General features: G+C 38.0%; 1 protein-coding gene across 1 annotated transcript in view; it reads left to right on the top strand.

The window, feature by feature from the left end:
• COL14A1 (collagen type XIV alpha 1 chain) overlaps positions 1-26,398 on the top strand; it is a gene marked incomplete at its 3' end in the record, with an annotated part of 266,456 nt that overhangs the window by 181,643 nt on the left and 58,415 nt on the right. The window contains exons 34-38 of the mRNA XM_082858482.1: positions 4,390-4,532; positions 8,761-8,870; positions 11,024-11,182; positions 19,155-19,232; positions 21,961-22,047. Of these exons, the coding sequence (XP_082714608.1) occupies positions 4,390-4,532; positions 8,761-8,870; positions 11,024-11,182; positions 19,155-19,232; positions 21,961-22,047 (577 nt within the window). The remainder of the gene's footprint in view (positions 1-4,389; positions 4,533-8,760; positions 8,871-11,023; positions 11,183-19,154; positions 19,233-21,960; positions 22,048-26,398) is intronic.

Genomic DNA, 26,398 nt, shown 5'->3' on the forward strand with positions numbered 1-26,398 from the left:
TAAAAGGAATCCAGATCGGAAAAGAAGAAGTAAAAGTGTCACTGTGCGCAGATGACATGATACTACAGAGTATCCTAAAGATGCCACCAGAAAACTACTAGAGCTAATAAATGAATTTGGTAGAGTAGCAGAATACAAAATTAATGCACAGAAATCTCTTGCATTCCTATACAGTAATGATATAAATCTGAAAGAGAAATTAAGGAAACACTCCCATTTACCATTGCAACAAAAAGAATAAAATACTTAGGAGTAAACCTACCTAAGGAGACAAAAACTTGTATGCAGAAAACTATAAGACAGTGATTAAAGAAATTAAAGATGATACAAACAGATGGAGAGATATACCATGTTCTTGGATTGGAAGAATCAACATTGTGAAAATAATTATACTACCCACAGCTATCTACAGATTCAATGCAATCCCTATCAAACTACCAATGGCATTTTTCACAGAACTAGAACAAAAAATTTCACAGTTTGTATGGAAATACAGAAGACCCCGAATAGCCAAAGCAATCTTGAGAAAGAAAAACAGCTGGAGGAATCAGGTGACCTGACTTCAGAGTATACTAAAAAACTACAGTAATCAAGACAGTATGGTACTGGGTAAAAACAGAAATACAGATCAATGGAATGTTATAGAAAGCCCAGAGATAAATCCACACACATATGGTTACCTTATCTTTGATAAAGGAGGCAAGAATATACAATGGAGAAAAGACAGCCTCTTCAGTAAGTGGTGCTCAGAAAACTGGACAGCTACATGTAAAACAATGAAGTTAGAACACTCACTAACACCATACACAAAAATAAATTCACAGTGGATTAAAGACCTAAATATAAGACCAAACACTATAAAACTCTTAGAGGAAAACATAGGCAGAACACTCTATGATGTAAATCACAGCAAGATCCTTTTTGACCCACCTCCTAGAGAAATGGAAATAAAAACAAAAATAAACAAATGGGACCTAATGAAACTTAAAAGCTTTTGCACAGCAAAGGAAACCATAAACAAGATGAAAAGACAACCCTCAGAATGGGAGAAAATATTTGCAAATGAATCATCAGACAAAGGATTAATCTCCAAAATTTACAAGCAGCTCATGCAGCTCAATATCAAAAAAACAAACAACCCAATCGAAAAATGGGCAGAAGACCTAAATAGACATTTCTGAAAGAAGATATACAGATTGCCAACAAACACATGAAAGGATCCTCAACATCAATAATCATTAGAGAAATGCAAATCAAAACTACAATGTGGTATCACCTGACACCAGTCAGAATGGCCATCATCAAAATATCTACAAACAATAAATGCTGGAGAGGGTGTGGAGAAAAGGGAACCCTCTTGCACTGTTCGTGGGAATGTAAATTGATACAGCCACTATGGAGAACAGTATGGAGGTTCCTTTAAAACTAAAAATAGAAGTACTGTATGACCCAGCAATCCCACTACTGGGCATATACCCTGAGAAACCATAATTCAAAAAGAGTCATGTACCACAATATTCACTGCGGCACTATTTACAATAGCCAGGACATGGAAGCAACCAATTTGTTTGTCAACAGATGAATGGATAAAGAAGATGTGGCACATATGTACAATGGAATATTACTCAGCCATAAAAAGAAACGAAATTGAGTTATTTGTAATGAGGTGGATGGACCTAGAATCTGTCATACAGAGTGAAGTTAGAAAGAGAAAAACAAATACCGTATGCTAACACATATATATGGAATCTAAAGGAAAAAAAAGTTCTGATGAACCTAACACAGGACAGGAATAATTACAATCAAGCTAATTACAGTACTATCTGTAGTTTTAGATAAATCCAACATCTGACGTTACCTTTCAACAGGTTTTTTTACACTGTCTAGTGATGAATATTAAAATGGATATTTGAAAATCATTCCTGGAGGCCTAGACAAAAATGAGAATTGCCGAAGGAAAATCTTCTGCCACTCCACTGAAATTGTTCATCCGGCCAGCAATGCCCTCACCCCCCACCTTGCTAAATCCATTCATTTGTTGTTCCCAGCCTTTATCTCACTCGACCTGTCACCAGCATTTTATACAGTTGATCATATCTTCCTCCTGGATTCACTCTCCTCCTTGGGCCTCTGGGATACACACTGCTTCTAGTTTCTGTCTACATTACAGGCTGTTGCTTTTCAGTGCTGGCTCTTCTTTTCTCCTCCACCTCTTCATGTTGGAGGGACCAGGACTTGCTCAGAACCTCCTTGTTTTCTCTGTTTGTCCCTTCTTCCCAGTGATCTTTTCAGTATCGTAGTGTTGAACCCCATCTATATGCCAAGGACTCCTAAATTTTATACTTCCAGTCCAGATCTACTTCCCCAAATTTAGACCTACATATTTAATTGCTTACTAGATATCTCTACTTGGATGTCTCATAGGTATTTCATACTTTATAGGTTCAATACCACATCCCTGATCTTACCTCCAGAACCAGCTTCCCCTATGACCTTTTTCATCTTAATGTTAACTACATTTAACGAGTTTCTTAGGCAAAGAAGCTGAACTCCTCTGTTTGTCTTATGCCCCACATCAATCCACCAAGGAATCCTAATTGTCTGTTCCTTCTCACTACCTCTATTGTCATCACCCTGATAGGAGGTACCATCATCTATTCCCTACATCATTACAGCAGCCTCCTAACTGGTCTTCCTGCTTCTACCCTTGCCTTCTTGGAGTCTGTTCTCCAAGTAGCTGTCAGAATGATTTTTTTTTTTTATGTATAAATCAGATCATGTCACTCCAAAATCTGCCAGTGATTCCTCATTCCCCTTGGCATAAAAGTCAAAGCTCTTGATTGGCCAAAGAGCCCTACATTATCTGGGTAGCTATTACCTCTTTGACTTTACCTCTTGTTTCTTTTAGTCCGTTCTCAAAATATACGAGGTGCACCCCACTTTAGTATCCTTGCACTGGCTGGATGTCTTCATCTCCTATGAGTTTTTCTTCAAGTGTGACCTTCTCAGTGAACCTTTGCTCAAATGCAGTCTTCTCAATGAACCTTTTAAGTGAAGCCAATGCTGATGACTTTAACTAAAATGGCAAAATAATGCATTCTAGCATTCCCAGTCCCCATTATGCTGCTTTTTGTTGTTGTTTTTGATAGCACTTATTACCTTCTAATAAACTGTATAATTCACCCTGCTCAAATTCAAGTGCTCATACAAAGGTTCCTTGCCAGTTTGATTCACCGATGTATCTTAATGCGTATTACCATGTCTGGTACATCGTAGGCACTCAACAACTATTGAATGAATGAATACATACCTATTTAGTGTATGCAAATCAAACATTCACTTTTACATTTATGCTAAATTCCAACCTGTTCACCCATCTGTCAATTTGATTAATAATATTATGGGTCTCCTGTATATCTAAAAGCCTGTATCTGTTGTTTGAGGGAAAAATTTTAAAGTATGTAAGTGATCCAGTTAACTGTTAGAGAGGTGAGATGGTGTAGCAGGTTGGGTTCCCCAGGAAGCTGATCCGAAGGTGGAGATGAGTGTGCAGGGAGTCAATGAGGCTGTGCTCTTCTGGAAGGGAACAGAGGGAAGTAGGGTAGAGGGCAAAGGAGAGAAGTCAAGCTGTGAAGCAGTTTCAGTAGAAGCCTCAGTTGACCCCCACACAGCAGTTCTTAGAATGGAGTTATCTCCTTTGGAATGAGAGGCTCTGGTCCTTATATTCCCTCAAAGACTAGTCATTAAAAAGAGGCACCATAATAAAGTTGGCATGACCTTGGGAGAGGCACCCCTCATCTGCTGAGGCCATTCCCGAGGGAACTGGTATCGGAGAGCTGTCTGCAGACATCACTCCCAGAAGCAGGATTAGTCGACTCTCAGTTCTTAAAGGTGGATTTAGATGGTACATCAGCGCACATCGCACAGACAGGAATGCAACTAACTACAACATGTGGTAGAAAGTGACAGTGTCTTAAGTTTTATAAAAGGACTGTAGATGAACATTATTTATAATACTAAAACTTGAAACTACTTAAATGTTTAATAAGATAAATTATGGAATAGCCAAACAAGAGAAGGTTGTGCGGATATTAAATATCATGCCCTTAAAAATATTTAAGGGATGTGAAATATGTAGTAAATGGTGCTAAGAAAGGGGCAAAATTATATAAATTGGACAAATACTTACAGACGTTCTTTAAAGGCTGGAGGGAAATGCACAGCACCAAAAGAGTGATCACTTCCGAATGGGGTAATGGTGATCTGTTATTTTCTTCTTTTCTGTTTTTTCACATCTTGTATAATGAAAGTGTATTTGCTTTTATAACCATATAGATAACTTCTTAAAGAGGGATACAATAAAATATACCATTTTCTTTCTATTTTCAGATATTTACATCCAGAAGGATTGCCCTCTGACTATACAATCAGTTTTCTATTCCGGATTCTTCCTGATACTCCAGAGGAGCCATTTGCTCTTTGGGAGATTTTAAATAAAAATTCTGACCCATTGGTTGGAGTCATTTTAGATAGTAAGTATATTTATTTATAAAACATTGGCACACACATGTATGAGTAATGTATGTGGCCTGTCATCTTGCCTGGTTTGTGTGTATTGTAGAGTAACTCACTTATTTTAAGCTATTTGTAAATACTAATGATGAACTATGTGATAGTTGATTCATTCATTTATCTACTCATTCTTTCAACAAATATTCATCGAGCTCCTACTATTTGCCAACACCAGGCTCTGGGATTCAGTAGTGAGCAAGGTGAGACATGCCGACTGCAGGAAGAGCATGCAACTTGATGCAGAAGAGGATCAGTGCGAGGGGTGGAATCAGAAGTCATTTTTCCTATATGGATAGGATAAGTGTAAGATGCCTCTCTTGGGTTCCTGGGCCCAATTCCAACATGTGTGTTGGGCGTGGCGGGTGGAGGAGAGGCTCCCACACAACACCAAGCGATTCTTGGACACCAGCAGAGTATCTGAGAATTCAACTCCAATCTGACACTATGTACCAGAGGTAGCATCAGATTCCACAGGTTGAGGGCTTGTTCCTATAAGACTGCCCTCCTCCCCCTCCATTTCAGCCACCAGTGGCAAGCTCAGGCTGCTACCAACTACGCATTGGAGGTTCCAATGACCCGCTCCAGCTCAGGATGTCAACTGAAAGTCCAGAGTTTTACCTGTACTTCTGACCCACAGTCTAAATCAGAGGTTCCCACAACTTCCTCCTCGGGTTCAATTGATTTGCTAGAGTGGCTCACGGAACTCAGAGAAGCATTTTACATACTAGATTACCAGTCTATTATGAAAGGATATAACTCAGGAGAAAGGCATGGGGAAGGAAGGCGGGAGCTTCCATGCCCTCTCCACCTGCACCACTGTCCCGGCACCTCCATATGTTTACCAACCTGGAAATTCTCTGAACCCCATCCTTTTGGGTTTTCATGGATGCTTCATTACATAGGAATGATTGATAAATTCACTGGCCATTGGCAATTGAACTCAGTCTCCACCCCCTCTCCCCTCCATAGAAGTTGGAGGGGGTAGGGGGACTGAAAGTTCTAACCCTCTCGTCACATGACTGGTTCTCCAGGCAACCAGCCCTTATCCTTAGGTTACCTAAGGGCTTTCCAAAAGCCACTGTATTAACATAACAAAAGGCACATTGTTTTTGTTCTGACCACAGGAAATTCCAACGGTTTTAGGAGCTGTGAGGCAGGAACCCTAGACAAAGACCAAGTATATATGAGAAATATATTTTGGTCATCTGAATAACAAATATATATTTCTTTTAAGTCACAATGTTGCAATGCCTCTTTCATATCCTAGAAAAGAATGTCAGATTGGCAGCGGCATATTCTGGGAAGAATTCTGGGGTGGAGATATAAAATTGAAAGTTGCATATGTGAGATCATCTAGAGAGTTAGTCCAGAAAGAAAAGAGAATAGTTGTGAATGAGAAATTCCATTGTTTGGAGATTGGAAAGTTGAGGAGGAAACAATAAAGGAAAGTTCTTAACAATTACTCTTGGATGTCACAAATGATTATCACTTAAGAGAATTATCAAGTTTTTGGTTAATGTCCCTGAGTTTTCTAAATATATTTTTAGTTTAGGATCCCAGTCAATCTGGGAATGAAAATTTGGTGGTTATTGTTAGGTATTAACTCGAACATTTGGATAAGAAAAGTATTTTAAGCTATTTCCAACTAGTATTTGTTAAAGGACATTTCAGTACATGGAAATAAATCAACAACTAAACATTGTGAAAGCATTTTGTATTGATTTTGAAACTAAGGGAAAGCTGTAGATTAAAAAGGTGTAAATTGCTAACTCTATATCCAACCAGGACTCGAAAACAAAGAAGTCTCTTGAAATGATTAATACTTACTTGCTCCTATAGAAAGCAGAATGAAAAATTTAATTGTAACCGGGGAATGAATTAGTGAGAAAAATGTTCCTCTCTTTTTGTAATAAAATATTCCTTGTAACATGAAGTACTCAAGAATAGGAAGGTTTTTTTTTTTTTTTACTTGTTTGTTTATTCATAATAAAAGACATGCTGAAATATCACTATTTTGGGGCAGTGTAAGTTACATGTCCTGGGAAAACTGGTTGTTTCAGTGGTTGAATAAGGCAAAGAATCTGGTTTTTATTTCTTAAGATTTTGTTACCGAATTAAGTTGTATGAACCCTGCTCAGGGCCTAGCCTGGCCCATGCTCTCTGCCTTGGAGGGGGAGGGATCTTTTTCCTTTCCGGTTTAAGTAGGTGAATAGCAAAACCGAAGCCGAGATTGACACAGCGCAAGCTTTATTCAGTGGCTAAAGAAAGGAGAAGTGGAAACTAAGTTCACAGATCAACTTCTCACCCACCTGAAGAGAGAGATTTAAATTTTTTTTTAAACATCTTTATTGGAGTATAATTGCTTTACAATGGTGTGTTAGTTTTTGCTTTATAACAAAGTGAATCCGTTATACATATACATATATCACCATATCTCCTCCCTCTTGCGTCTCCCCCCCTCCCACCCTATCCCACCCCTCTAGGTGGTCACAAAGCACTGAGCTGATCTCCCTGTGCTATGCGGCTGCTTCCCACTAGCTGTTTATTTTACATTTGGTAGTGTATATATGTCCATGCCACTCTCTCACTTCATCCCAGCTTACCCTTCCCCCTCCCCGTGTCCTCAAGTCCATTCTCTACGTCTGCGTCTTTATTCCTGTCCTGCCCTTAGGTTCTTCAGAACCACTTTTTTTTTTTTTTTAGATTCCATATATATGTGTTAGCATACAGTATTTGTTTTTCTCTTTCTGACTTACTTCATTCTGTATGACAGACTCTAAGTCCATCCACCTCACTACAAATAACTCCATTTCATTTCTTTTTATGGCTGAGTAATATTCCATTGTATATATGTGCCACATCTTCTTTATCCATTTGTCTGTCGATGGCCACTTAGGTTGCTTCCATGTCCTGGCTATTGTAAATAGTGATGCAATGAACATTGTGGTACACGGCTCTTTTTGAATTATGGTTTTCTTAGGGTATATGCCCAGTAATGGGATTGCTGGGTCATATGGTAGTTCTATTTTTAGTTTTTTAAGGAACCTCCATACTGTTCTCCATAGTGGCTGTATCAATTTACATTCCCACCAACAGTGCAGGAGGGTTCCCTTTTCTCCACACCCTCTCCAGCATTTATTGTTTGTAGATTTTTTGATGATAGCCATTCTGATTGATGTGAGGTGATTTAATTTTAAAGAGTAAAGACAAAGAGAGGAGGAGGAGTGAGGCTGGTGCTGGGGAAGCATATGCATTAGTCTACCAGGGAAGGGGCAGGGCTTTTTCCAAGAGGCTGGGTGCTACCTCCTTTTTATCCTTTTTTAGTCCTTAATGGCTGCCAGTAAGTAGGTGTAGGTAACATGCTAAAGTAGTAAATCACCGTATAACGGGACTCAAGGTCTGTTGGAGGTCAGATTCATCATCATCTTGGTCCCAGCTGGTTCCATCTGTTTTTTTGTGTTTTTTGTACCTTCCTTTCTTACCTCTGGACCTTTTTTTTTTTTTTTTTGCGGTACGCGGGCCTCTCACTGTTGTGGCCTCTCCCGTTGCGGAGCACAGGCTCCGGATGCACAGGCTCAGCGGCCATGGATCACGGGCCCAGCCGCTCCGCAGCATGTGGGATCTTCCCAGAGCGGGACACGAACCCGTGTCCCCTGCATCGGCAGGCGCACTCTCAACCACTGCGCCACCAGGGAAGCCCACCTCTGGACCTTTTAACTTAAATTTATGTTCATTCCTGCTAATGACGGGGGGTTGGCAGCTTTTGAGCACGGGCATTCCTGCCAAAGGTGCGGGTTAGACGGTTGATGGGTTTTGAACAAAGATTTGGAGCAGCTCTGGCAACAATCTGACTAACTTCATTTTTCCTTTTTGTCTGCCTCTACTTCCAACGTCAGACAACCATCTCCCAAAAGGGTAGTGGGAATGGGAGTATAGGCAGGGAACTACAGAGGAACCATATATGTCAGGGTCCTTGCCTCATCATCATCACTACATGGTTAAGTTAGTTAATCTGGCCAGTTGAAAGCCTGGGGCAACCCAAGGACTATAGGTCATTTCCTTACCTACTCGTCACTTTGTCCTAAACACAGCCTGAAAACAAAGGTTACATTATTTTGAGTTGACTTTTTAAAAAATTACTCCTTTTAATACTTTCTCAGATGTTGTTCTTTTCCTTCCTTTGATTAGATGGTGGGAAAACCCTAACATATTTCAACCATGACTACAGTGGGGATTTTCAAACTGTCACTTTTGAAGGACCTGAAATTAGGAAAATTTTCTACGGAAGCTTTCACAAGGTGAGTAATGCCTTGTATACATATATTCTTTATTCTGTTTGCTGTGGGCAAAGCAATAGAAGATAGTAAAACAAAAAATTCGTAGAGCTTTGGATCTCATACTTCACCTGAAGTAAGAATTACCTGTGGGGCTTGTGAACAATGCCCTGACCTTCTGATTTGGTAGTTCTGGGATGGGACTCTAAAATGTACTCTTTTTTTTTTTTTGCGGCACGCGGGCCTCTCACTGTTGTGGCCTCTCCCGTTGCGGAGCACAGGCTCTGGACACGCAGGCTCAGCGGCCATGGCTCACGGGCCCAGCCGCTCCGCGGCATGTGGGATCTTCCCGGACCGGGGCACAAACCCGTGTCCCATGCATCGGCAGGCGGACTCCCAACCACTGCACCACCAGGGAAGCCCTAAAATGTACATTTTTATCCAGTACCGCAGGGGATATTGATAGTGTCGGAAGGAAGATATTTTCCTCTATCCTTCTAGGTTTCTCTAGCTGGCCTAAGAATTAAATTGACATGAGACGGATTAACGGGAAAAACTCAAACAAAAGTTTAATAACATGTATACATGGGAGAGACCCAGGAAAAACTGAGTATCTCACCAAAACAGCCGAAAGCTTCACCTTCTTCAGCTAAAGACGAAAGGGGATTTTGGGGGTGGTAGTTTGGGACTTCAAAGGGAAGGAAGGTAATTCACATGGAGCTGGAAAAGCAAATGTTTGGTAAATAAATATTTGCTGGGCCTGCAGAGATAATGGGACACAGATTTTCCCCCACCATACCTAGCCTGTATTCTTTGCAGATGTCTCTGGTGATAGGTCTGTTCTGGGAACTGGACTTCTGTCTAAATCCTTTTAGGCAGTTAGAAGGAAGGTCAAAGTTTCTTCCTGAGTCTTTTGGGCCTTGATTGTTTTCAGCTTGAAACAATCCACATACCAAAGAGACATTTTGAGACGGCAAATTTTGGTGCCTTACCACAGAAGTGGTCCAGGTTCTTACTTTGTGGAACGATGTAGTAGAAGATACTGTATTATTTAGCAGATAGTTGTTAGTTCACTACGTTATGTATGATGTAGGAAGGATTGCTGGTCTACCTGGCCACCAATATAGATAAATACCAGCAGCCAACTCATGTTGAAATATGTAGACAGATTGCACTGAGACATATATATATATATACACACACACATACAGACAACCCATCACTGCCATTATATAAGTTACCCGGAGGAAGCTGGTAAAACCTGACTTTAGTTGTTCTTATTTTAACCTGGCACTTGTGATAGAACTCTGTTCATTCACATTTCACATCTCTGAAACACTTTGTTTTGGTGATCACTGGAGTAGACATGCTTCCTTCCAAACTTTACCATTTCCTTTGTGTTTAGTGAATAAGCCCGCTGATCTCTGGGCTGTTAAGGAATGCAACACCAAGAGTGCCGGAGAGCAGAGAGTTTACCAAGTGGTACTGCAAAAAGCTTTGCCTCTTAACCGTGCCCTTCTTGTACTGTCAGAGGGAGGGAAGGGGTGTCGCAAAGCAGTCTTCATCTTGCCTCTGTCTGCTGATGTAGAATGTGGTCAGATCTATCTAATCTACACAACTTTGCTACTTTCTGGGGTTTTGAATACCATAACTGTATAAGAACAATTGCATAACAAAAGTCTGACTCTTTTTTGCATAAGAAAAGTTGCATAAAAATGGTTTTTTTTTTTCTGGTTTAATCGGACTGTGCAACCAGAAGTACAGGTATCTTAAAAACACGTGAGATGCAGATGATTTATTACTTCATGGTTCAAAATAGTGCCATTAGCATTTCTTTGGAATTATTGTCATTTATTTACCAACTTCCTCTAGACATGATTCTTTTCTTGGTTAGGCAGAGTCAGTCACAAAGTAGCCAAGAAATATTACAGGGGAAATGAAAAGCTTGTGAGATTTCCTTAGTGTTTAAAAAAACACAACAACATAGAGATGGTACCTGAATGTGGGACAAGCATGGAAATGGTAAAAGTAGAACGTTTTTCCTTAAGCAAAACACATAGTGACAGAATTCCTTCTTTTCTCTTCCATACTTTTTGGTGAGGGGTCATGCAATTATGTAAATTTGGTTGATATTTTCTCCTGCTTCTTACCTTCTAAAACATCTTTACTTTTATCAGCTACATGTTGTTATCAGCAAGACTTTGGCCAAAGTGGTTATTGACTGCAAGCAAGTGGGTGAGAAGGCAGTAAATGCATCGTCTAATATCACATTAGATGGTGTCGAAGTCCTAGGGAGAATGGTTAGATCAAGAGGACCAAATGGAAACTCTGCACCAGTAAGTAGATAAATAAGTGAATCTGTGTTATTGTTAAAGAAAAAAATCCTCTTGAAATATAATTATCTATCTTCCAGGGGAAAAATTTGGTAAAGGGATGGATGGAGGGAGGGCTGGATGAATGATAGATTGATGCATGGATAAACAAGTAGATAATGGCCTCTTCAGATGAATTAAAACATGAACGTTCAAAGCTCTTGCAATATGCTTCTGCTGTATTATAAGGAGAATGCTCCGAGAATTAGACTAGTTTGTTTTCTAAATGGATTTTAAAATTCAAATAGTAAAATATTCATATTTTAAAATTCAAATAAAATAGTGTGGCATAAATGGTTTGTTAATGAGAATCAAAACTGTAAATGAAACTCATTTATATAAGCAGATACAAATCCGAATAAAATGTTATTATTATACACAGTAAATTGACATAAGTCTCTCATTTGAGTTAGATTTGGGCATTTTAAAACTAGATTCTTGCTATTGCTAATGTAAAATTAACCCTTTAATTGTTAATAGTTATTTCAATAACAAATCATTCTAAGATATATTTTTCATCATACAACATGGAGTTTCAGACGAGGAGACTTCGAATTGACAAAGAAATCACATTCCCTTCAGTCACTACCCGCAAAAAAGAGCAGTGTACACAAGCTTTTGTTTTAACACCACACATTCACAGCTGATTAGCAACTTCTCTAATTTGAGTCATTCTATAATTAGAACCAATTAGCCTGGAGGGAATTTTATTCTTGTAAGCAATTCCAAATATTCAAATCTACACTTCTCTTCTGTGTAGCAGAATAATCAGGTTAATTATTATTCACTCTTATTGTCTTATGCTTTCAGAGATCTGTAGAACTAGCCAGCTATATGGAATTTTAGAAAGACCTGGTGGTTCTCAAAGTGTTTTTAAGCTGAAATCACTTAGTACAAATGAAATCTTCTAGTATATCAAATAAATGAGTATGATTAAAACACAACCATGTTGATTGAATGGGACAAGGGACATGGGGTGGCAGGTGCTTCCATCCTCCAATGTTCCCTAAGGGCGCTTTGAGGAACATAGTTCTAATTCCTCTGCTCTAGTATAACCCCTTCACTTTATATACCAGGAAACAGTCCCAGAGTGGTGAGGGAATTTACTTTGGGACAGTTTGCTGTTTCATGGCATTTCTCTTTGTGGTAACAATAGAAATGAAATCCTTGTGTACAGTCAGGGTATACTGACGCTTTCAGATCTTCATAGATGTGTGCTAATTAGTTTAACACTTAGCTTTGAAGTATCTTTTAAAGTACTTTTGTTTCTACTTTGCTTTGGAGAACTATGGATTAGATGTTTGAAAAGAGGGACTGTAACAGCTATGGAAGGCTCTTTTGTTTTCAGTTGTGGTAAGAGACTTTTAAGAATGTTTACATGATATTGAGGAGTTATCTCCTCTTAATTTGTGGTATTCCATGTGGATTAGGAAACATTTCACCTTCTGCTTCATGGAAGATACTTTTACAATAGCACACTTCAGAACTTACAAGCCTCCAGAATTGGCAAACTACGGATACCTTGTATGGATAAATGGATGTATATAGATGAATGCTTAGAAGGATGAATGAATAGACTCTAATTTAAGAAAGAGAAACAATTCCAGGTGGATGAGATTATGGCCCATATCACTTAGTACTATCATTTTTTTATTGTAGACATAATGCATATAAAATCCCTGACACTTAGTAGCCATTCAATGAAGAGCAGCTATTTTTATTGAAGAATGTCAACCATACCTTTTCCATCTCACCTTTTCTAAACCTCTAGTACTTGCTTAACCCTTGATTATTTGTAGTCATATATTATTTTCTTGCTCTTTCATATAACTGCATTTCACTTCTCTAGCCAGAGTATAAACCCCTCAAAACAGAAACCATGTCTTGGTCTTCATTTGCAATGACCCACATCTACCCTACATCACAGTATCTAATAAATTCGTATGAACAGAGTACTTTCTCAAGAAACACTTGATAGGAATTAAATACGAAGTCATCTATTTGAATTGTATCATGTCTTTTCTTAAAATGTTTTGCATGTATAGTATTCCATGTGTGGTATTGACAACAGTCCACTAATATATATCATACCATCTCCTAATTATAATTCATACTTTACAACTACAGTTTTATAATCGCAGTTACAAATTAATTGTATTTCAAATTACACTCTACATAGTAATTTTACTCCAATTGTGTGATGAATTAAATATTAAAGAATTTATTTCTGAAAGCAAAAATGACTGTAGGTGTCAGGCCTACTGGTGATAAATCTTTACTTTTGACCATGACAGAAAATCAATTAAACAGAGCACCCTCTGTGGTAACTTCCACCCAGTAGGAGACAAAGGGGAATTTATAGAAGTCAATCATTAAAGAGTTCTTTGTAAGCCTAGTAGGAAAAAAGTTGTAGCTTTTGCTAGAATCTAGAAGTCTACAAAGGATTACTAAATAGATTTTTAGTCTACCCACTTATTGAGGAATTTGATTATGTTGAAATGGATGCTATTAGAGTAGATCTCAAGAATGTGATTGAAAACTCACTTGCTTTTTTGGTTTATTACTTAACTGTTTCAGGGCAAGGCAAGAGAGAAGCTTCAGTCTTCACTTCTCAATTTAGAAATCATACATTGCTAATATAATCTTGATATACATATGCAAAAGGAAATGTGTAATGTACACGTTTTGGGTCATTCCAGGAGGGGTAATTATCATCTAAGAGGGATGAGTAGTTTATAGGTAAGCATTCCCTGGCAAATTCAGCAATGATTCAAAAACTGTCAAGTGATGGAAGAACTCTAAATTATCAGTCTTTAAGACTACAGATTTTTTAAACCAAAGTTGAGTGGAGGAGAGATTAATGGATTTAGGGATATAGTAACTACTGTATTGAAATTACTCATATTCGTAATAAAAACAACTTGCGTTCAGCAATGCAAGATTTTACATGCAGCAAAAGTCCCTAGTGGGACTAAACTAATAGGCAGGTTTAATTTAGCCATCAAAACACACATGGGAAGAAACTTAACAACTGTGCTTCTCCTTTCCAATCTTCTTTTTCCTGAGAAGTTTCTTCTACCTTTTCTGATACCTAATGAAATTATCATGCTGCCAGTCAGAGATAATTCAAGAAGAAATTTGAGCTTCTGGCATTGATTATGTTTGTTAGTGTCTTTTTTCCACCTTTTCAAATCTAACACTTATATAATTATACAACTGACATTTATTTGGCCCTCTGATGTGTAAATAAAGACAAATACAAGTTATGTTATGGAGTTTTTAGTAATTTTATTTAGAGTTAAACTTTTATGTAGGAATCAATAGTAGACTAGTCAATGATCCTCTAGAAACAAGTGTTTTTAAATTGCAAGGACATGGTTGTGTTTTCACTGGATTGTATCTTTTACTCCTTAAAATGATGATAGTGGCTAACATTTATTGCCTGCTATGGAGTAGGCAGTGTGAACATTTCTGATATTATCTCATTTAATCCTCCAATAACCCTAGGAAGAGATACTTATTATTATCCCCATTTTATAGATGCAGAAACTGAGACGTGAATAAGTTAGGGAGGAATCCCCTTTCAAAAGTGAGGAAAGTGAGATATGAGCTTGTATCTGAGTTGCATGTGGTTACCCAGTTTCCATTCTGAGCTCTCTTCCCTTGGTTCAGACTGATTATGATAGAACTTAAGGCAGAGGAGGGAATCTGGTCTGTAACAGTGACCATACGCCTTGTCTATTCATGGGCAGGTTCAAAAACTCACCATTATTTGAATTACAGCCTTGAAATAAATGTGATCAAAATGTTTCCCCCAAGCATGTCTACACCTAAACATTCTCATTACTACCAACAACTACAACAGCTGTTTCTTTTCATCTCCTAATTGAATAGTACCATCATGGTTTCCCTTAAATTCAGTAAGCTGATGGCGAGCAAGTAAAAACACCCTGTTCAATAGGTGACAAGTGATAAAGGCTTAATAAATCTTAGTTTGGAGGTGGAATCGATCAAATTTACACACCAATTTAAAAGCAGGACATGGCCTAGGTCCTCAGGACTCTTTCTTCTATGTTCTCGGGCAATGTAAAGCTCTCTAAATATTTGTATAAGTTCAGGTACAGCTTGACTTCAAATTATAAGCTTAAAAATGTTATACTAGGAAAAAAATCAACAGATGAAAACTGGTACTGAGTGGAAAGTTGAGCCAGGGGTACATTTTAATTTCCATTCACAGATCACAGTGACTCAACTGCCAAGAAATATTTTAATCTTATTTTCATGCTAACATCTGACCCCAAATGACTTGCCTTTTGTGCTACACCCAAACAAAAATGTCCAGTAATGAAAAAGTGTTTGTAATTGTCTAAGTATTCCCTTGAAAGAGATTATAAAAAGTGAAAGTGGGAGGGTACTTTTTTTTTTATTTGGCCAGATATTTTTTTTCATAATGTTCAGTCAGTTACAAAGGGAAAAAGTTGCAGAAGTGAAAAGGGGCTGCCTCTTAGTCACTTGAAGTATGATTTATTTTGAACCATATTGTCTTGCACTTCAAGGCACTCAAATATAAGATCTTTGGACATGTCATCTCTGTAATGTTTCCTCCATAATTTGTATAAATGTGTGTGTAATTGCTTCTGGAATAAAAGCCAGATTTTTAAAGAACAATCCCCAGAAATGTGCCTTGGAAAAGAAGTCTCTAAATAAAGGCTGAGGAATCTAAACTATTACGAATGCAAAACAATTATGAATAAATTTGTTGTACTCACACAAAAAAGGCTGCTGACTTCATCTAACTTGAAAAAGAAAAGACAGCCCACAAGCATTCTTCAAATGATAGTATCAGCCTCATTCAGCATTTAGTAGGTATTTGACCTCTTGAATAAATAAAATGAACTCATAAGAATCTCAGTGACTCAATAGGGTAGGGGAATTTTAGCCAAAGGTTTGTATGGAGACATTATACTGTTATAGGTGATTGGGCAGTGAATTCGAAAAACTTCAAGAAAGCCTGGTATATCCTGGGACTAATAAAAAGACTTTGCTTTAAATAAATCTTTCCATTCACTAAAATGTGTTCACACTGAGGGCTCTATTCAGAAATGGAAAATTTCTTAATGGATGAATGACTTACAGAATTGACTGAATCTATCTAATGCTGTCATAATGGGACCCATTTAATAAATGTCCCCAGACAAATGGCGTTGTCAAGTTAGGCTGGGGTATCTACATTTTAAACATTAGACTAATGATCTGTTTACTGCAGAAGAAACCACAAGAAAATGAGGTGTGCTGTTCAAATCCCAGCCAGAATTCAGCTTTCAACATGTGCTTAAATTACTTTGACTTTTTCGTCCCAAGTCCTAATTTACAGAATGGGACTATTATTATCACACCTCATAGTGGTGATTGAAAGATTATCACACCTCATAGTGGTGATTGAAAGATTAAATGATATAAGCAAAGTCCTTAGGGTAATGCCTGGCACATAGTAAGTTTTTCAACAAGTGTTTGCGGCTATTGTTATTTGCCAAGACTTTTCTCAACCAAAACATTGATTATTGGGGACACAAACTACTGTTATATTTCTGCTCTCAATATTGCATCACTTTCATTTTCATTCTACTATTTTGGCCTCTGTATTATATACTCCTACAGCTTAAAGATCAATTATAAAAGGGCTTTTGTACATGTTACATTAAAATAATATTTATTAAAAAAATAATTAAAAAAAGAAATAATATTTATTATTTATAACTGTATTCTGGGAACTGTTCTAAATATTTCCCTTTATGAGTTCATTTTATTGTTATAGCTACTATTCTTACTTTATTGAATAGCTACTATTATTATCCTAATTTTATAGGTAAGGAAAATTGAGACTCCAACACATTAAATAATTTGTTTCAAGTGACTTAGCTTGTGAGTGGATTACACCCAGGCAGCCTAGCTCCATAGCCTCCTAATCTCTATGCTCCTTGAAATATCTTTGTTGCTATTGTTGTTTATGAAAATCAGCAGCCGTGTTCTTTAAAAATGCTTTAATTTTAAAAACCTAATTTTTTAATGGTCATAATTTTGTTGTATGGTTTCCCTGAGCAGACTTAAATATCATGCCCTTTGGGAAAAAAATTTTTTTTAATACAGAAAAAAAAAAGAATAGTGAATCATGCACTATTTCTTCAAATAACACAATAGTTTTATATTGAAAAAAGAAAACAGGATGTCTTGATTTATGCATCTGCTTTCAAAATTTGTGTCATTTTATGAATCTTGCAAAACTCACTTAGGGAAGGATGTTTGCAGCAAGGCACAATTCTTCCTGGGTATAACAAGAGAAAGCCTGACTTCATTTTCTTTACTGTCAGATAGGGCAGGCTCTTTTGTGATGCTGGAAGCATTGTTAGTAACCTATTTCAGTCATACCAACTACTTGAGTATTCTCGTCTTCATCCAGGGGACCCTTGACAGGGATGAGAGAAAATACGGCGCCAAGAGTTTCCAGCTTTTGCTGAAAACACCACTTGCTGAAGGAAAGTTACAGATTTAAAATGCAAAGAATTTCATCCTTCTCCTAGCTCTGTAATTGATGACACATTTTTCTTTTTTGTTTTTTTAAATGGAAGTATGGTTGATTTACAATGTTGTGTTAGTTTCAGGTGTACAGCAAAGTGATTCAGTTATAGATAGCTAGATAGCTAGATAGATAATGTCTATTCTTTTTCAGATTCTTTTCCATTATAGGTTATTATAAGATACTGAATACAGTTCCCTGTGCTATACAGTAGATCCTTGCTGTTCATTTTATATATAGTAGTGTGTATCTATTAATACCAAACTCATGATGATATTCGATATTTGAAAATAATATAGGAAGAAATATAGTATTAGAAATGGTCACATCATGAAGCTAGTGTGAGCCCTTAATGATATTATAATGATGTTTCTAGATGTTTCAAAATATACATTAACTTGTCAACATAAATGAGTAGAACAAGACTGTCTAAATATTTATGGTGTGATCGATGCCTTAAATAAAAATACACTTAGCACAGATTCTCACAATACCGTATGAGAGCCTGTTATGACACCACATTGTAAACAATATTTATGTGTCTGTCTCTTACTCCCTATAAATTCTTTGAGGGCAGAACTCTGGTTTTGTTCATTTTCATATCCTAAAGGAGGTCTACATGGTATCTGTCTTGCATTATGCACTAAAAAAAAGTAGCCAAATATATGCATGAATGATGAAAGTCAGAATTAATTCAACAAGTCTTCATCATGAATACCTACTACATGCCACATGTTTTCACAAGTTGTTTTTGTTTTTGTTTTTTTGGCCGCACCGCATGACATGTGGAATCTTAGTTCCCCGACCAGGGATAGAACCCATGCCCCCTGCAGTGGAAGCATGGAGTCCTAACCATTGGACCACCAGGGAATTCTCTACATACCACATGTTATGATAAGGGGCACAAAGATGAATAAGTGGTTCTATGTTCTTTGATGACCTCCCAGTCTGAGGAGAAGAAAATATAAATAATTGTACTGTATGGTGGGACATATGCTATAAAAGATGTATGGAGCATTGTGGGATTACAGAGGCACTCGGAGTAACTGTGATGGACAGGACAGGGAGGATTTCAACAGAGGCACTAAGCTTTTTTAGGTAGAGACGGAAGGCGGAATTGTGCTAAATAAGGGGGTTTAGATGGTGGATGGAGTAACTACTGACAAAAATCTTAAATCACTGTATGTTTGAGGAACAAAGATTGATATTGTTAGAATGACTTTTTAATTTATTCACTGTAATATTATGTTATAAATGTATTGGTGTTCTATTATGTAATACATACTATGAAATCATTACAATTATAAACACAATGTATCTATATATCTTTTATTGAATGACAATTTTCTTTTTAAATTGAAGTTCCAGTTACAGATGTTTGATATTATTTGTTCCACATCATGGGCCAGTAAAGACAAATGCTGTGAACTTCCTGGCCTGGTAAGAATTCTTCTTTCGTTATTTGGTCTGTTCTTTACCGAAGTTTTCTAAAGTTATATTTAATTTTCCCTGAAAATGAAATGCTGTTTCACAAAACTCACGTCACAGATAATTCATTGTGATGATGATGATGAAAATTAGAAAGAGATTAAGAAGGAGGTGTGTCTGAAATCAGCAGGACATACTGACATACACAGTGGGGAGCGACACAGCTCCACAGAGTGCCTTCTACAGAGTCCGGATGTTCCCAAATTTCAGGTTCACTGAAGCCTTTGGTGTCACAATAATGTTTTTCATGGCACCCCGAGCCCAAAGAAATACCTAACAATTCCATACATAAGGTCATTAGGTCCAAACATCTTCATAAGTCTTTACATCCTAACAACTCAGTAGCTGTATGAAAAAATGATAAACATAAATCGAAAATTTTAAATGATGAACTTTTTTTTTTTTTTTTTTTTTTTTTTTTTTTTGCGGTACGCGGGCCTCTTGCTGCTGTGGCCTCTCCCGTTGCGGAGCACAGGCTCCGGACGCGCAGGCTCAGCGGCCATGGCTCACGGGCCCAGCCGCTCCGCGGCATGTGGGATCCTCCTGGACCGGGGCACGAACCCGTGTCCCCTGCATCGGCAGGCGGACTCTCAACCACTGCACCACCAGGGAAGCCCAAACTTATTTTTAAATAACCACAACTACTTACTAATTGGATGTGTGTGCCTGTGGAGAATGCACTATTTCTCATGTCTTGGAATCTGATCAGACATCACCATTCTCATTTCTTTTTCCACATTGATTTTCCCCATGGTACTTGCTTTCCTTCATAGCTACTGCTGAAAAACCAGATTTGCAAATATATGACATCAAAAATCTAGTGTTGAAGCTGTGAACTCCCTTGAGCTAGTCGTTCATACGAAGTCCAATGGGTGCCGAATATTACTGTTTCTCTTAATTCTTTTAAACACTCAGAGTGCCCCTGTGAGTTTGCTGTACTGCCCCAGGCCATCTTTCCACACAGTTTGGGAATCATAGTCATGATCTATATAACCTATGCAAGGCTGCTAGAAAAATAAACTTTTCTCATTATTAATACCAAGTGTAATTCACAGGGAGGGGGTACCTGTATATATAAAGACAGATTGTTCATAACTAAGGATCTTTAGGACCAGTGAGCTGAAATGTTGACCCTGTTATGGTTGGACAGGCATCATATCTTAAGAATTCAACTGGGAGAATGGGCATGGGGAAGACTTTATCAAGTCTAACAGATTTGCTTTTTTTAAGACCTTACACCAGATCACATCATCTGTTGCAGGCAGTAAATTCATGGTGACTATGTTTAAGAAGGAAATAACTTTTTTTTTCATCAAAATAAGTTTCCATTAAACTGTGGTGAGGAATTACATCAGAGACACTGTGATGTTATGCTTATGGGCAGGTGGATTGGAAACTGTAAAGGGAAACACTCAGAATCTTACGGAAAATGTGATCACCACATCTCCTAGGAAGGACCCAGCCCTTCTCAAAACTTTCCTTTTCATTTCTATCACTGAAGATGTGTAAATCCCGTGGTAGAAATACATGGATGGAGACACAGTCAACAGCCATGGCGAAACCATTCCCGAGTCTGTGGTCATAGGAGGTCTGCTGTCAGCCTAATGTGGGGGGATCGTTCAGGATACTTAAGTTTGTATTTCACTCAAGCTGCCCAAGATATCAGGCCAGATATGTTAGCAGGGTTTTTATCCTGTAATGAGCTGAAACTTTTAACTATCGTCCAATATTTAGCGAGAAGCATATAAAGGCTCTTTGCTCAAAATTTTTAGGTTTCTGTTGTGAATATTTCAGAGACTATTTTCATCTTGATAATTTAATTATCATCTGTGCTCTATTCAGCTCTAACGTTACATTTCCCCAAGGTCTTAGAAAATGAAGCTCACTTTCTCTCTATCCAAAGGGACAGATGAACCCTTCAAAGTTCTGTAGTTTCTTATCCCAGGGAAGACTTCTTTTTAGCTGCTACTCCAAATGTGACATTCACAAATCATTCAATAACCCTTAGCAAGTGCTCTGTCTTGGTTTACACTCCAGTAACTCATTCAGATACATTCAGCCTGGTATTCATCATCTATCTTGTAGTGTTACCTGGCAGCAAAATTCTCCAAGAGGAAATGACCTCCTATCCCAAAGCTTTAGATTGATGCTGTGATGTTTTCTTACTTTCAGTCACAGAAGGTGAGCAGTAGTTAAAATTGTTACAGGGATGATGTGTTTAAGCACTGTTTTTGTTTTCTTTTGTTTCTTTGTTTTAGTGTAGATGCAGTTGTTTTGATGGACCATTCCAACAAGTTTTCTTTTATCCTTTGAAATGGAAAAAAATGTTGTAACACAAAGGAAGTGTTCAGGACCCTTAGTCCATAGAGTACTACTCCTCCAACTGAATTAAATAGTAACCAGAATTTTGTTTTTTGCACCCACTTCTGCCTTTCTTTCTTCACCTGGATTCCCAAGCTCGTTTTATCAACATCCTTTGATAATAATGATGATCTAGAGAGCCATTCATTGTTTCTTTCAAGAAAAGATTTTGTGGTCAGGAGAGAATATTCTCTGCCTTTCTAGACTAATGCTCACTTACTAATTTTTTTGAAGTGTCTTAAAGTGTTTTCTTTGAGTCCATAAAGCCATTTGTATAGACCATCTTGTTAATAGTTATGCTATTTCTTTTTCTCCTCAGAGGGATGAAGAGACCTGCCCAGAGCTTCCACATTCCTGCTCCTGTTCTGAAATCAATAAAGGGGCTCTGGGACCAGCAGGCCCACCGGTAAGTATTGCCTAGTTTGAACTTAAATTGTTCTTTAATAATATTTATAACTATCACTTGTTGTGTGTCTGTGCCCATCACTGTGCTAAATACTTACTCACTTAATCCTACAAGCAAACTGAAGCACAGAGAGGTCAAGTAACTTGCCTAAAGAACACAGCTTGGAGGAGCTGCTCTTCAAATCCAGGTCTCCGTGACTCCTATAGATGATGCTCTTAACTGCTGCACCACACTATGTCTCACAGTGCTATCTATTCAGAATCTTCCCTTTGAAGTCCTGTGGCTTATTTTCAGTGTGAATGTTGCCAACATCGGCCCCCTGCTTGTTGCTGTAAGATTTGCATACATCCCCTCTGCCCATTCTATATCAACATTGATAGTGAAGGGAGGTTTTTCAAAATCACTGGGAAAAGTATCCCATGTGAGCATGAAGTTCTCCATTAGTGACTGGAACTTCATACAGAAAAGAAGGGGGCGGGGAAAGGGGAGAGGAAGGAAAGGGGAGAGGAAGAGAGGAAAGGAGAGAGAGAGGGAAAGAGAGAGAGAGAGGGAAAGAGAGAGAGAGGGAAAGAGAGAGAGAGGGAAAGAGAGAGAGAAAGAAAACATTTTTTTCTTATAAACATTATATATATATATAGATTCATACGTGTAAACATACATGTAAAAAGTAAACATAACCTTTTCTCATTTGGTCAAATACTACAAAAGGAAGGGTTTTTATTGTTGGTGTTGATGTTAATTTGCAAAATCATGCTAATTTATATATTTCACTCAAAGAATACATTTAAAAATTCTTAGCATAGGTTGGTAACTGTCTATATATCTCTACAAATAGGTCTTTAAAAATTTTTTTATACAATTTTAAAGGTTACTTTCCATTTACAGTTATTATAAAATATTGGCTATATTCCCTGCGTTGTACAATATATCCTTGAGTCTATCTTACACCCAATAGGCAAGAAAATATTTTTTAAAAATATAAAATGTATATAATTCCACTCTCTGGGTCTTTGAATTGACTGTGATAGATCTTTTGTAATAAGTCTAAATACTTATGTCTAACCTGCTAACCTGGGGTTATCAGCGTTTCTTTAAGATAAGTATGATATAGCTGGTCTTTGGTTAGGAAGTGGCAAATATATCAAGGCAGAAAGAAAACAGGGAGAAGATGCAGGAGCACATGAAATCCAGACCTTGCAGGAGGAATGTTCTGAGGCGGACCTGTGCTTACACGTGGCTTGCTGTTGGCAACCGGTGCGGTCAGCACGCATGCATAGATACCCCTCGCTGACAGCTGGCGTGCAGCATGGACATTTGCTCCAGGTCGGCCCCACCAACATAGTTTGTCTTCATTTGTGTAGCACACTTACCGAACTGAACGAAAAGGAAGAGAACCTGCTGAATGTATCTGGAATATATCCCATCAGTCTCTCCTTTATCTTTGGCACATAGAACACTCTTTCAAGCTCTGGCCGTAGACCCGAATATTGATACTTTTTTTTTTTAACAAAAGACTCTTTATCCCAAAGAAGCAAATGTGGAGTTAATGGTAAAAGCATTAAATTTAAATAAGACTAGGTAATACATGGAGCCACTGTGAACCTCCATTTCCTCATGTATAAACAACACCCACCTCTTGAACTGGTATTGTGAGGAATACACAGAAAAATATGTATCAACGTATTTTGTGTATTATAACTCATCGATCAGATGTAAGGAGTTGTCTTTAGTTTAATCTGGGAGTTGAAAACAAAGATTTATTTTCGACTGTGTGTGTCTTGCGTTTTTTCATCCCAAAGTATGTCTTTCAACTTTATCAAGGTTAATCACATTGTTTAGTTTATTCGTTGTACCTTCTGTAAGGAATTCCACTATATAAACAAGAGTTTATTGACCCATTACTGTGGAGTATTTTCCTACTACAGTATCATTACAGTGAATGTCCTTTGTATGTCTCTTTGCAAGCTTGAGTAAGTGCTCTTGCAATAACACTTAGAATTAGATTTGTTGGAGAAAAAAGAAGGTGCATGTTCAACTTCACGAAAAAACCCCAAATTACTCTTCAAGGTGGTGGTCCCAATATCCTCTCCCACACACTCTGTATGAGAGGTCTAGTTGCCCTGCCTCTCACCAGCACTGTCTGATGTTGCCAGGTGTGAGAGCTTTCACTTATGATGACTGTAAAACAGTGTCCGTGTTCTTTTTTTTTTTTTTTTTTTTGGTACGTGGGCCTCTCACCGTTGTGGCCTCTCCCGTTGCGGAGCACAGGCTCAGTGGCCATGGCTCACGGGCGCAGCCACTCCGCGGCATGTGGGATCTTCCCCGACTAGGGCACGAACCCGCGTCCTCTGCATCGGCAGGCGGACTCTCAACCACTGCGCCACCAGGGAAGCCCCTGGGTAATATTTCTTAGTGGAGACATTTACTACCCCTCCCATAGCTAAAGTGGAAAAAACATCTTGATCCTCCACCTGCTACTGAGACTTTGTGTTGTTGTTCTAGCTCATTCAGAGGGCAGCCTTTCAAGTTCCTCAGCTTTAAAGGATGTTTCATATTCTATGCTTCCTCCACTTCTCATAGGTCCCAGTTCACATTTCATTGCCTTGTGTGGGCTATAAAATACACATTTTCCAGCAAACCCACAAGCATCTTCCCCTTCCTCCCCCAAGGCAGCCTCAGTGTACGTGCCTGTTGCTCTGGTGTTTTGTTTCTTCTTCATTCCTGGTATTTAAGGTTTCAGTTCTCTTAATTAGAATAATGTTTATTTTATTTTAAGTAGCATTAATAAGCTTTTTTAGCTGGAGGGTTATCAAGTTTTTTCATCTGCAGTGCTGCTGGAACAAGTTACAAAATATTTACATATGACCTAAGAGTCAAACTTCATAATGAGAAAAAAAGCAGCAGAGAAGTGAAAGAGAAGGGTTGAGTTCTGACTTGGAGAGAAAGAGAGGTAAAACAGAAAAGCTACTGACATTTTCAAATGTTTAAAGTATAATAAACCATTGAAGAAATAGGATCCCAAACAATATGCAATAAACCTCGTCTGATGATTTAATATAGTCGTGATTATTTTCTCACTCAAGAATTTACACAGTGGTATTACGTGCCAATAAAACTCTAGAAAAGCCATAGGAAGCCATGGGTGAAAGAACCATATTTCTTTTGCCTAGACTAACCTTTTCTTATTAAAAGGATAGAAGTTTATATCCACAAACATTTGTTGAATTCTTGTCATCTACTCCATGATAAGGTTTAGGGGTAAGGTGGAAAATAAGAAGTATAAAAAGGTTCCTGGATTTATAGACATGGTACATCGTGTATGGATATCTGTGAGCCAAACTGCCACATTTGACCAAAACCTTCAGTTAAAAACCAATCATTTGGGGCTTCCCTGGTGGCGCAGTGGTTGAGAGTCCGCCTGCCGATGCAGGGCACGCGGGTTCGTGACCCGGTCCGGGAGGATCCCACATACGCGCGGAGCGGCTGGGCCCGTGAGCCATGGCCGCACAACAGGGAGAGGCCCGCATACCGCAAAAAAAACAAAACAGAAAACAAAACAAAAAAAACAATCATTTAAGATGAGCACACAAAATTAAAGAGGTGTGCCAGAATGGGTATGTTAATTGGGATGCATTGGGCTTGTTGCAAGAAACAGAAAATTTGACTAACACAGTGGTGTAAATCATTGGGACATTTGGACATTTATTGTTTGCTCAACAAAAGACCTAAAGGTAGATGATCCCAAGCAAATATGGCTGCTCAGCAACTTTATCAAGACCCAAGCTTGTTCCAGTTTCCAAATATGCTTTCCTTAGGCTTGTGGCTTCTTGATCAAATTGGCGCAAACCAGTTAACATGACCATTCCTGGTTTCAAAGGAGGCTGAGCAAGCAAATCTCTGTCTTTATAGCTGGAAAAATGAAAGGAGTCAGAGAAGACTCTTTGATAGTCAACCAACAGTGTCTGCCACAGTTGGGAAAAACATTTGCATCATCTATAACAGTTAAAGATGTAGCATCCAAATATATGAAGAATTCTGTACATTAAAGAGTAAAAGACTTATAACCCAATAGAAAACTGGGTGAAGTATATAAATTGTTAGTTGTATTGAAATAAAATGTAAATGGACAAATGTTATGAAAAGATGCTCAATCACAGTAGTTTTAAGGGAAATAAAAATTAAAATAGTAGTAAGGTATTGTTTTTACGAATCAGGTTCATAAAAATGCAAAGTTTAACAATATCAAGTGCTAATAAGGTTTAGAGAAGCAGAGACCCTCAAACTCCTAGCAGATGAATAAATTGGCACAGTTTTTTTGGAGCACAATTTGGCAATATATCTGCCTATCCAT

This window comes from Leucopleurus acutus, assembly GCF_964270905.1.
Source record: "Leucopleurus acutus genome assembly, chromosome: 17".
NCBI lineage: Eukaryota > Metazoa > Chordata > Mammalia > Artiodactyla > Delphinidae > Leucopleurus > Leucopleurus acutus.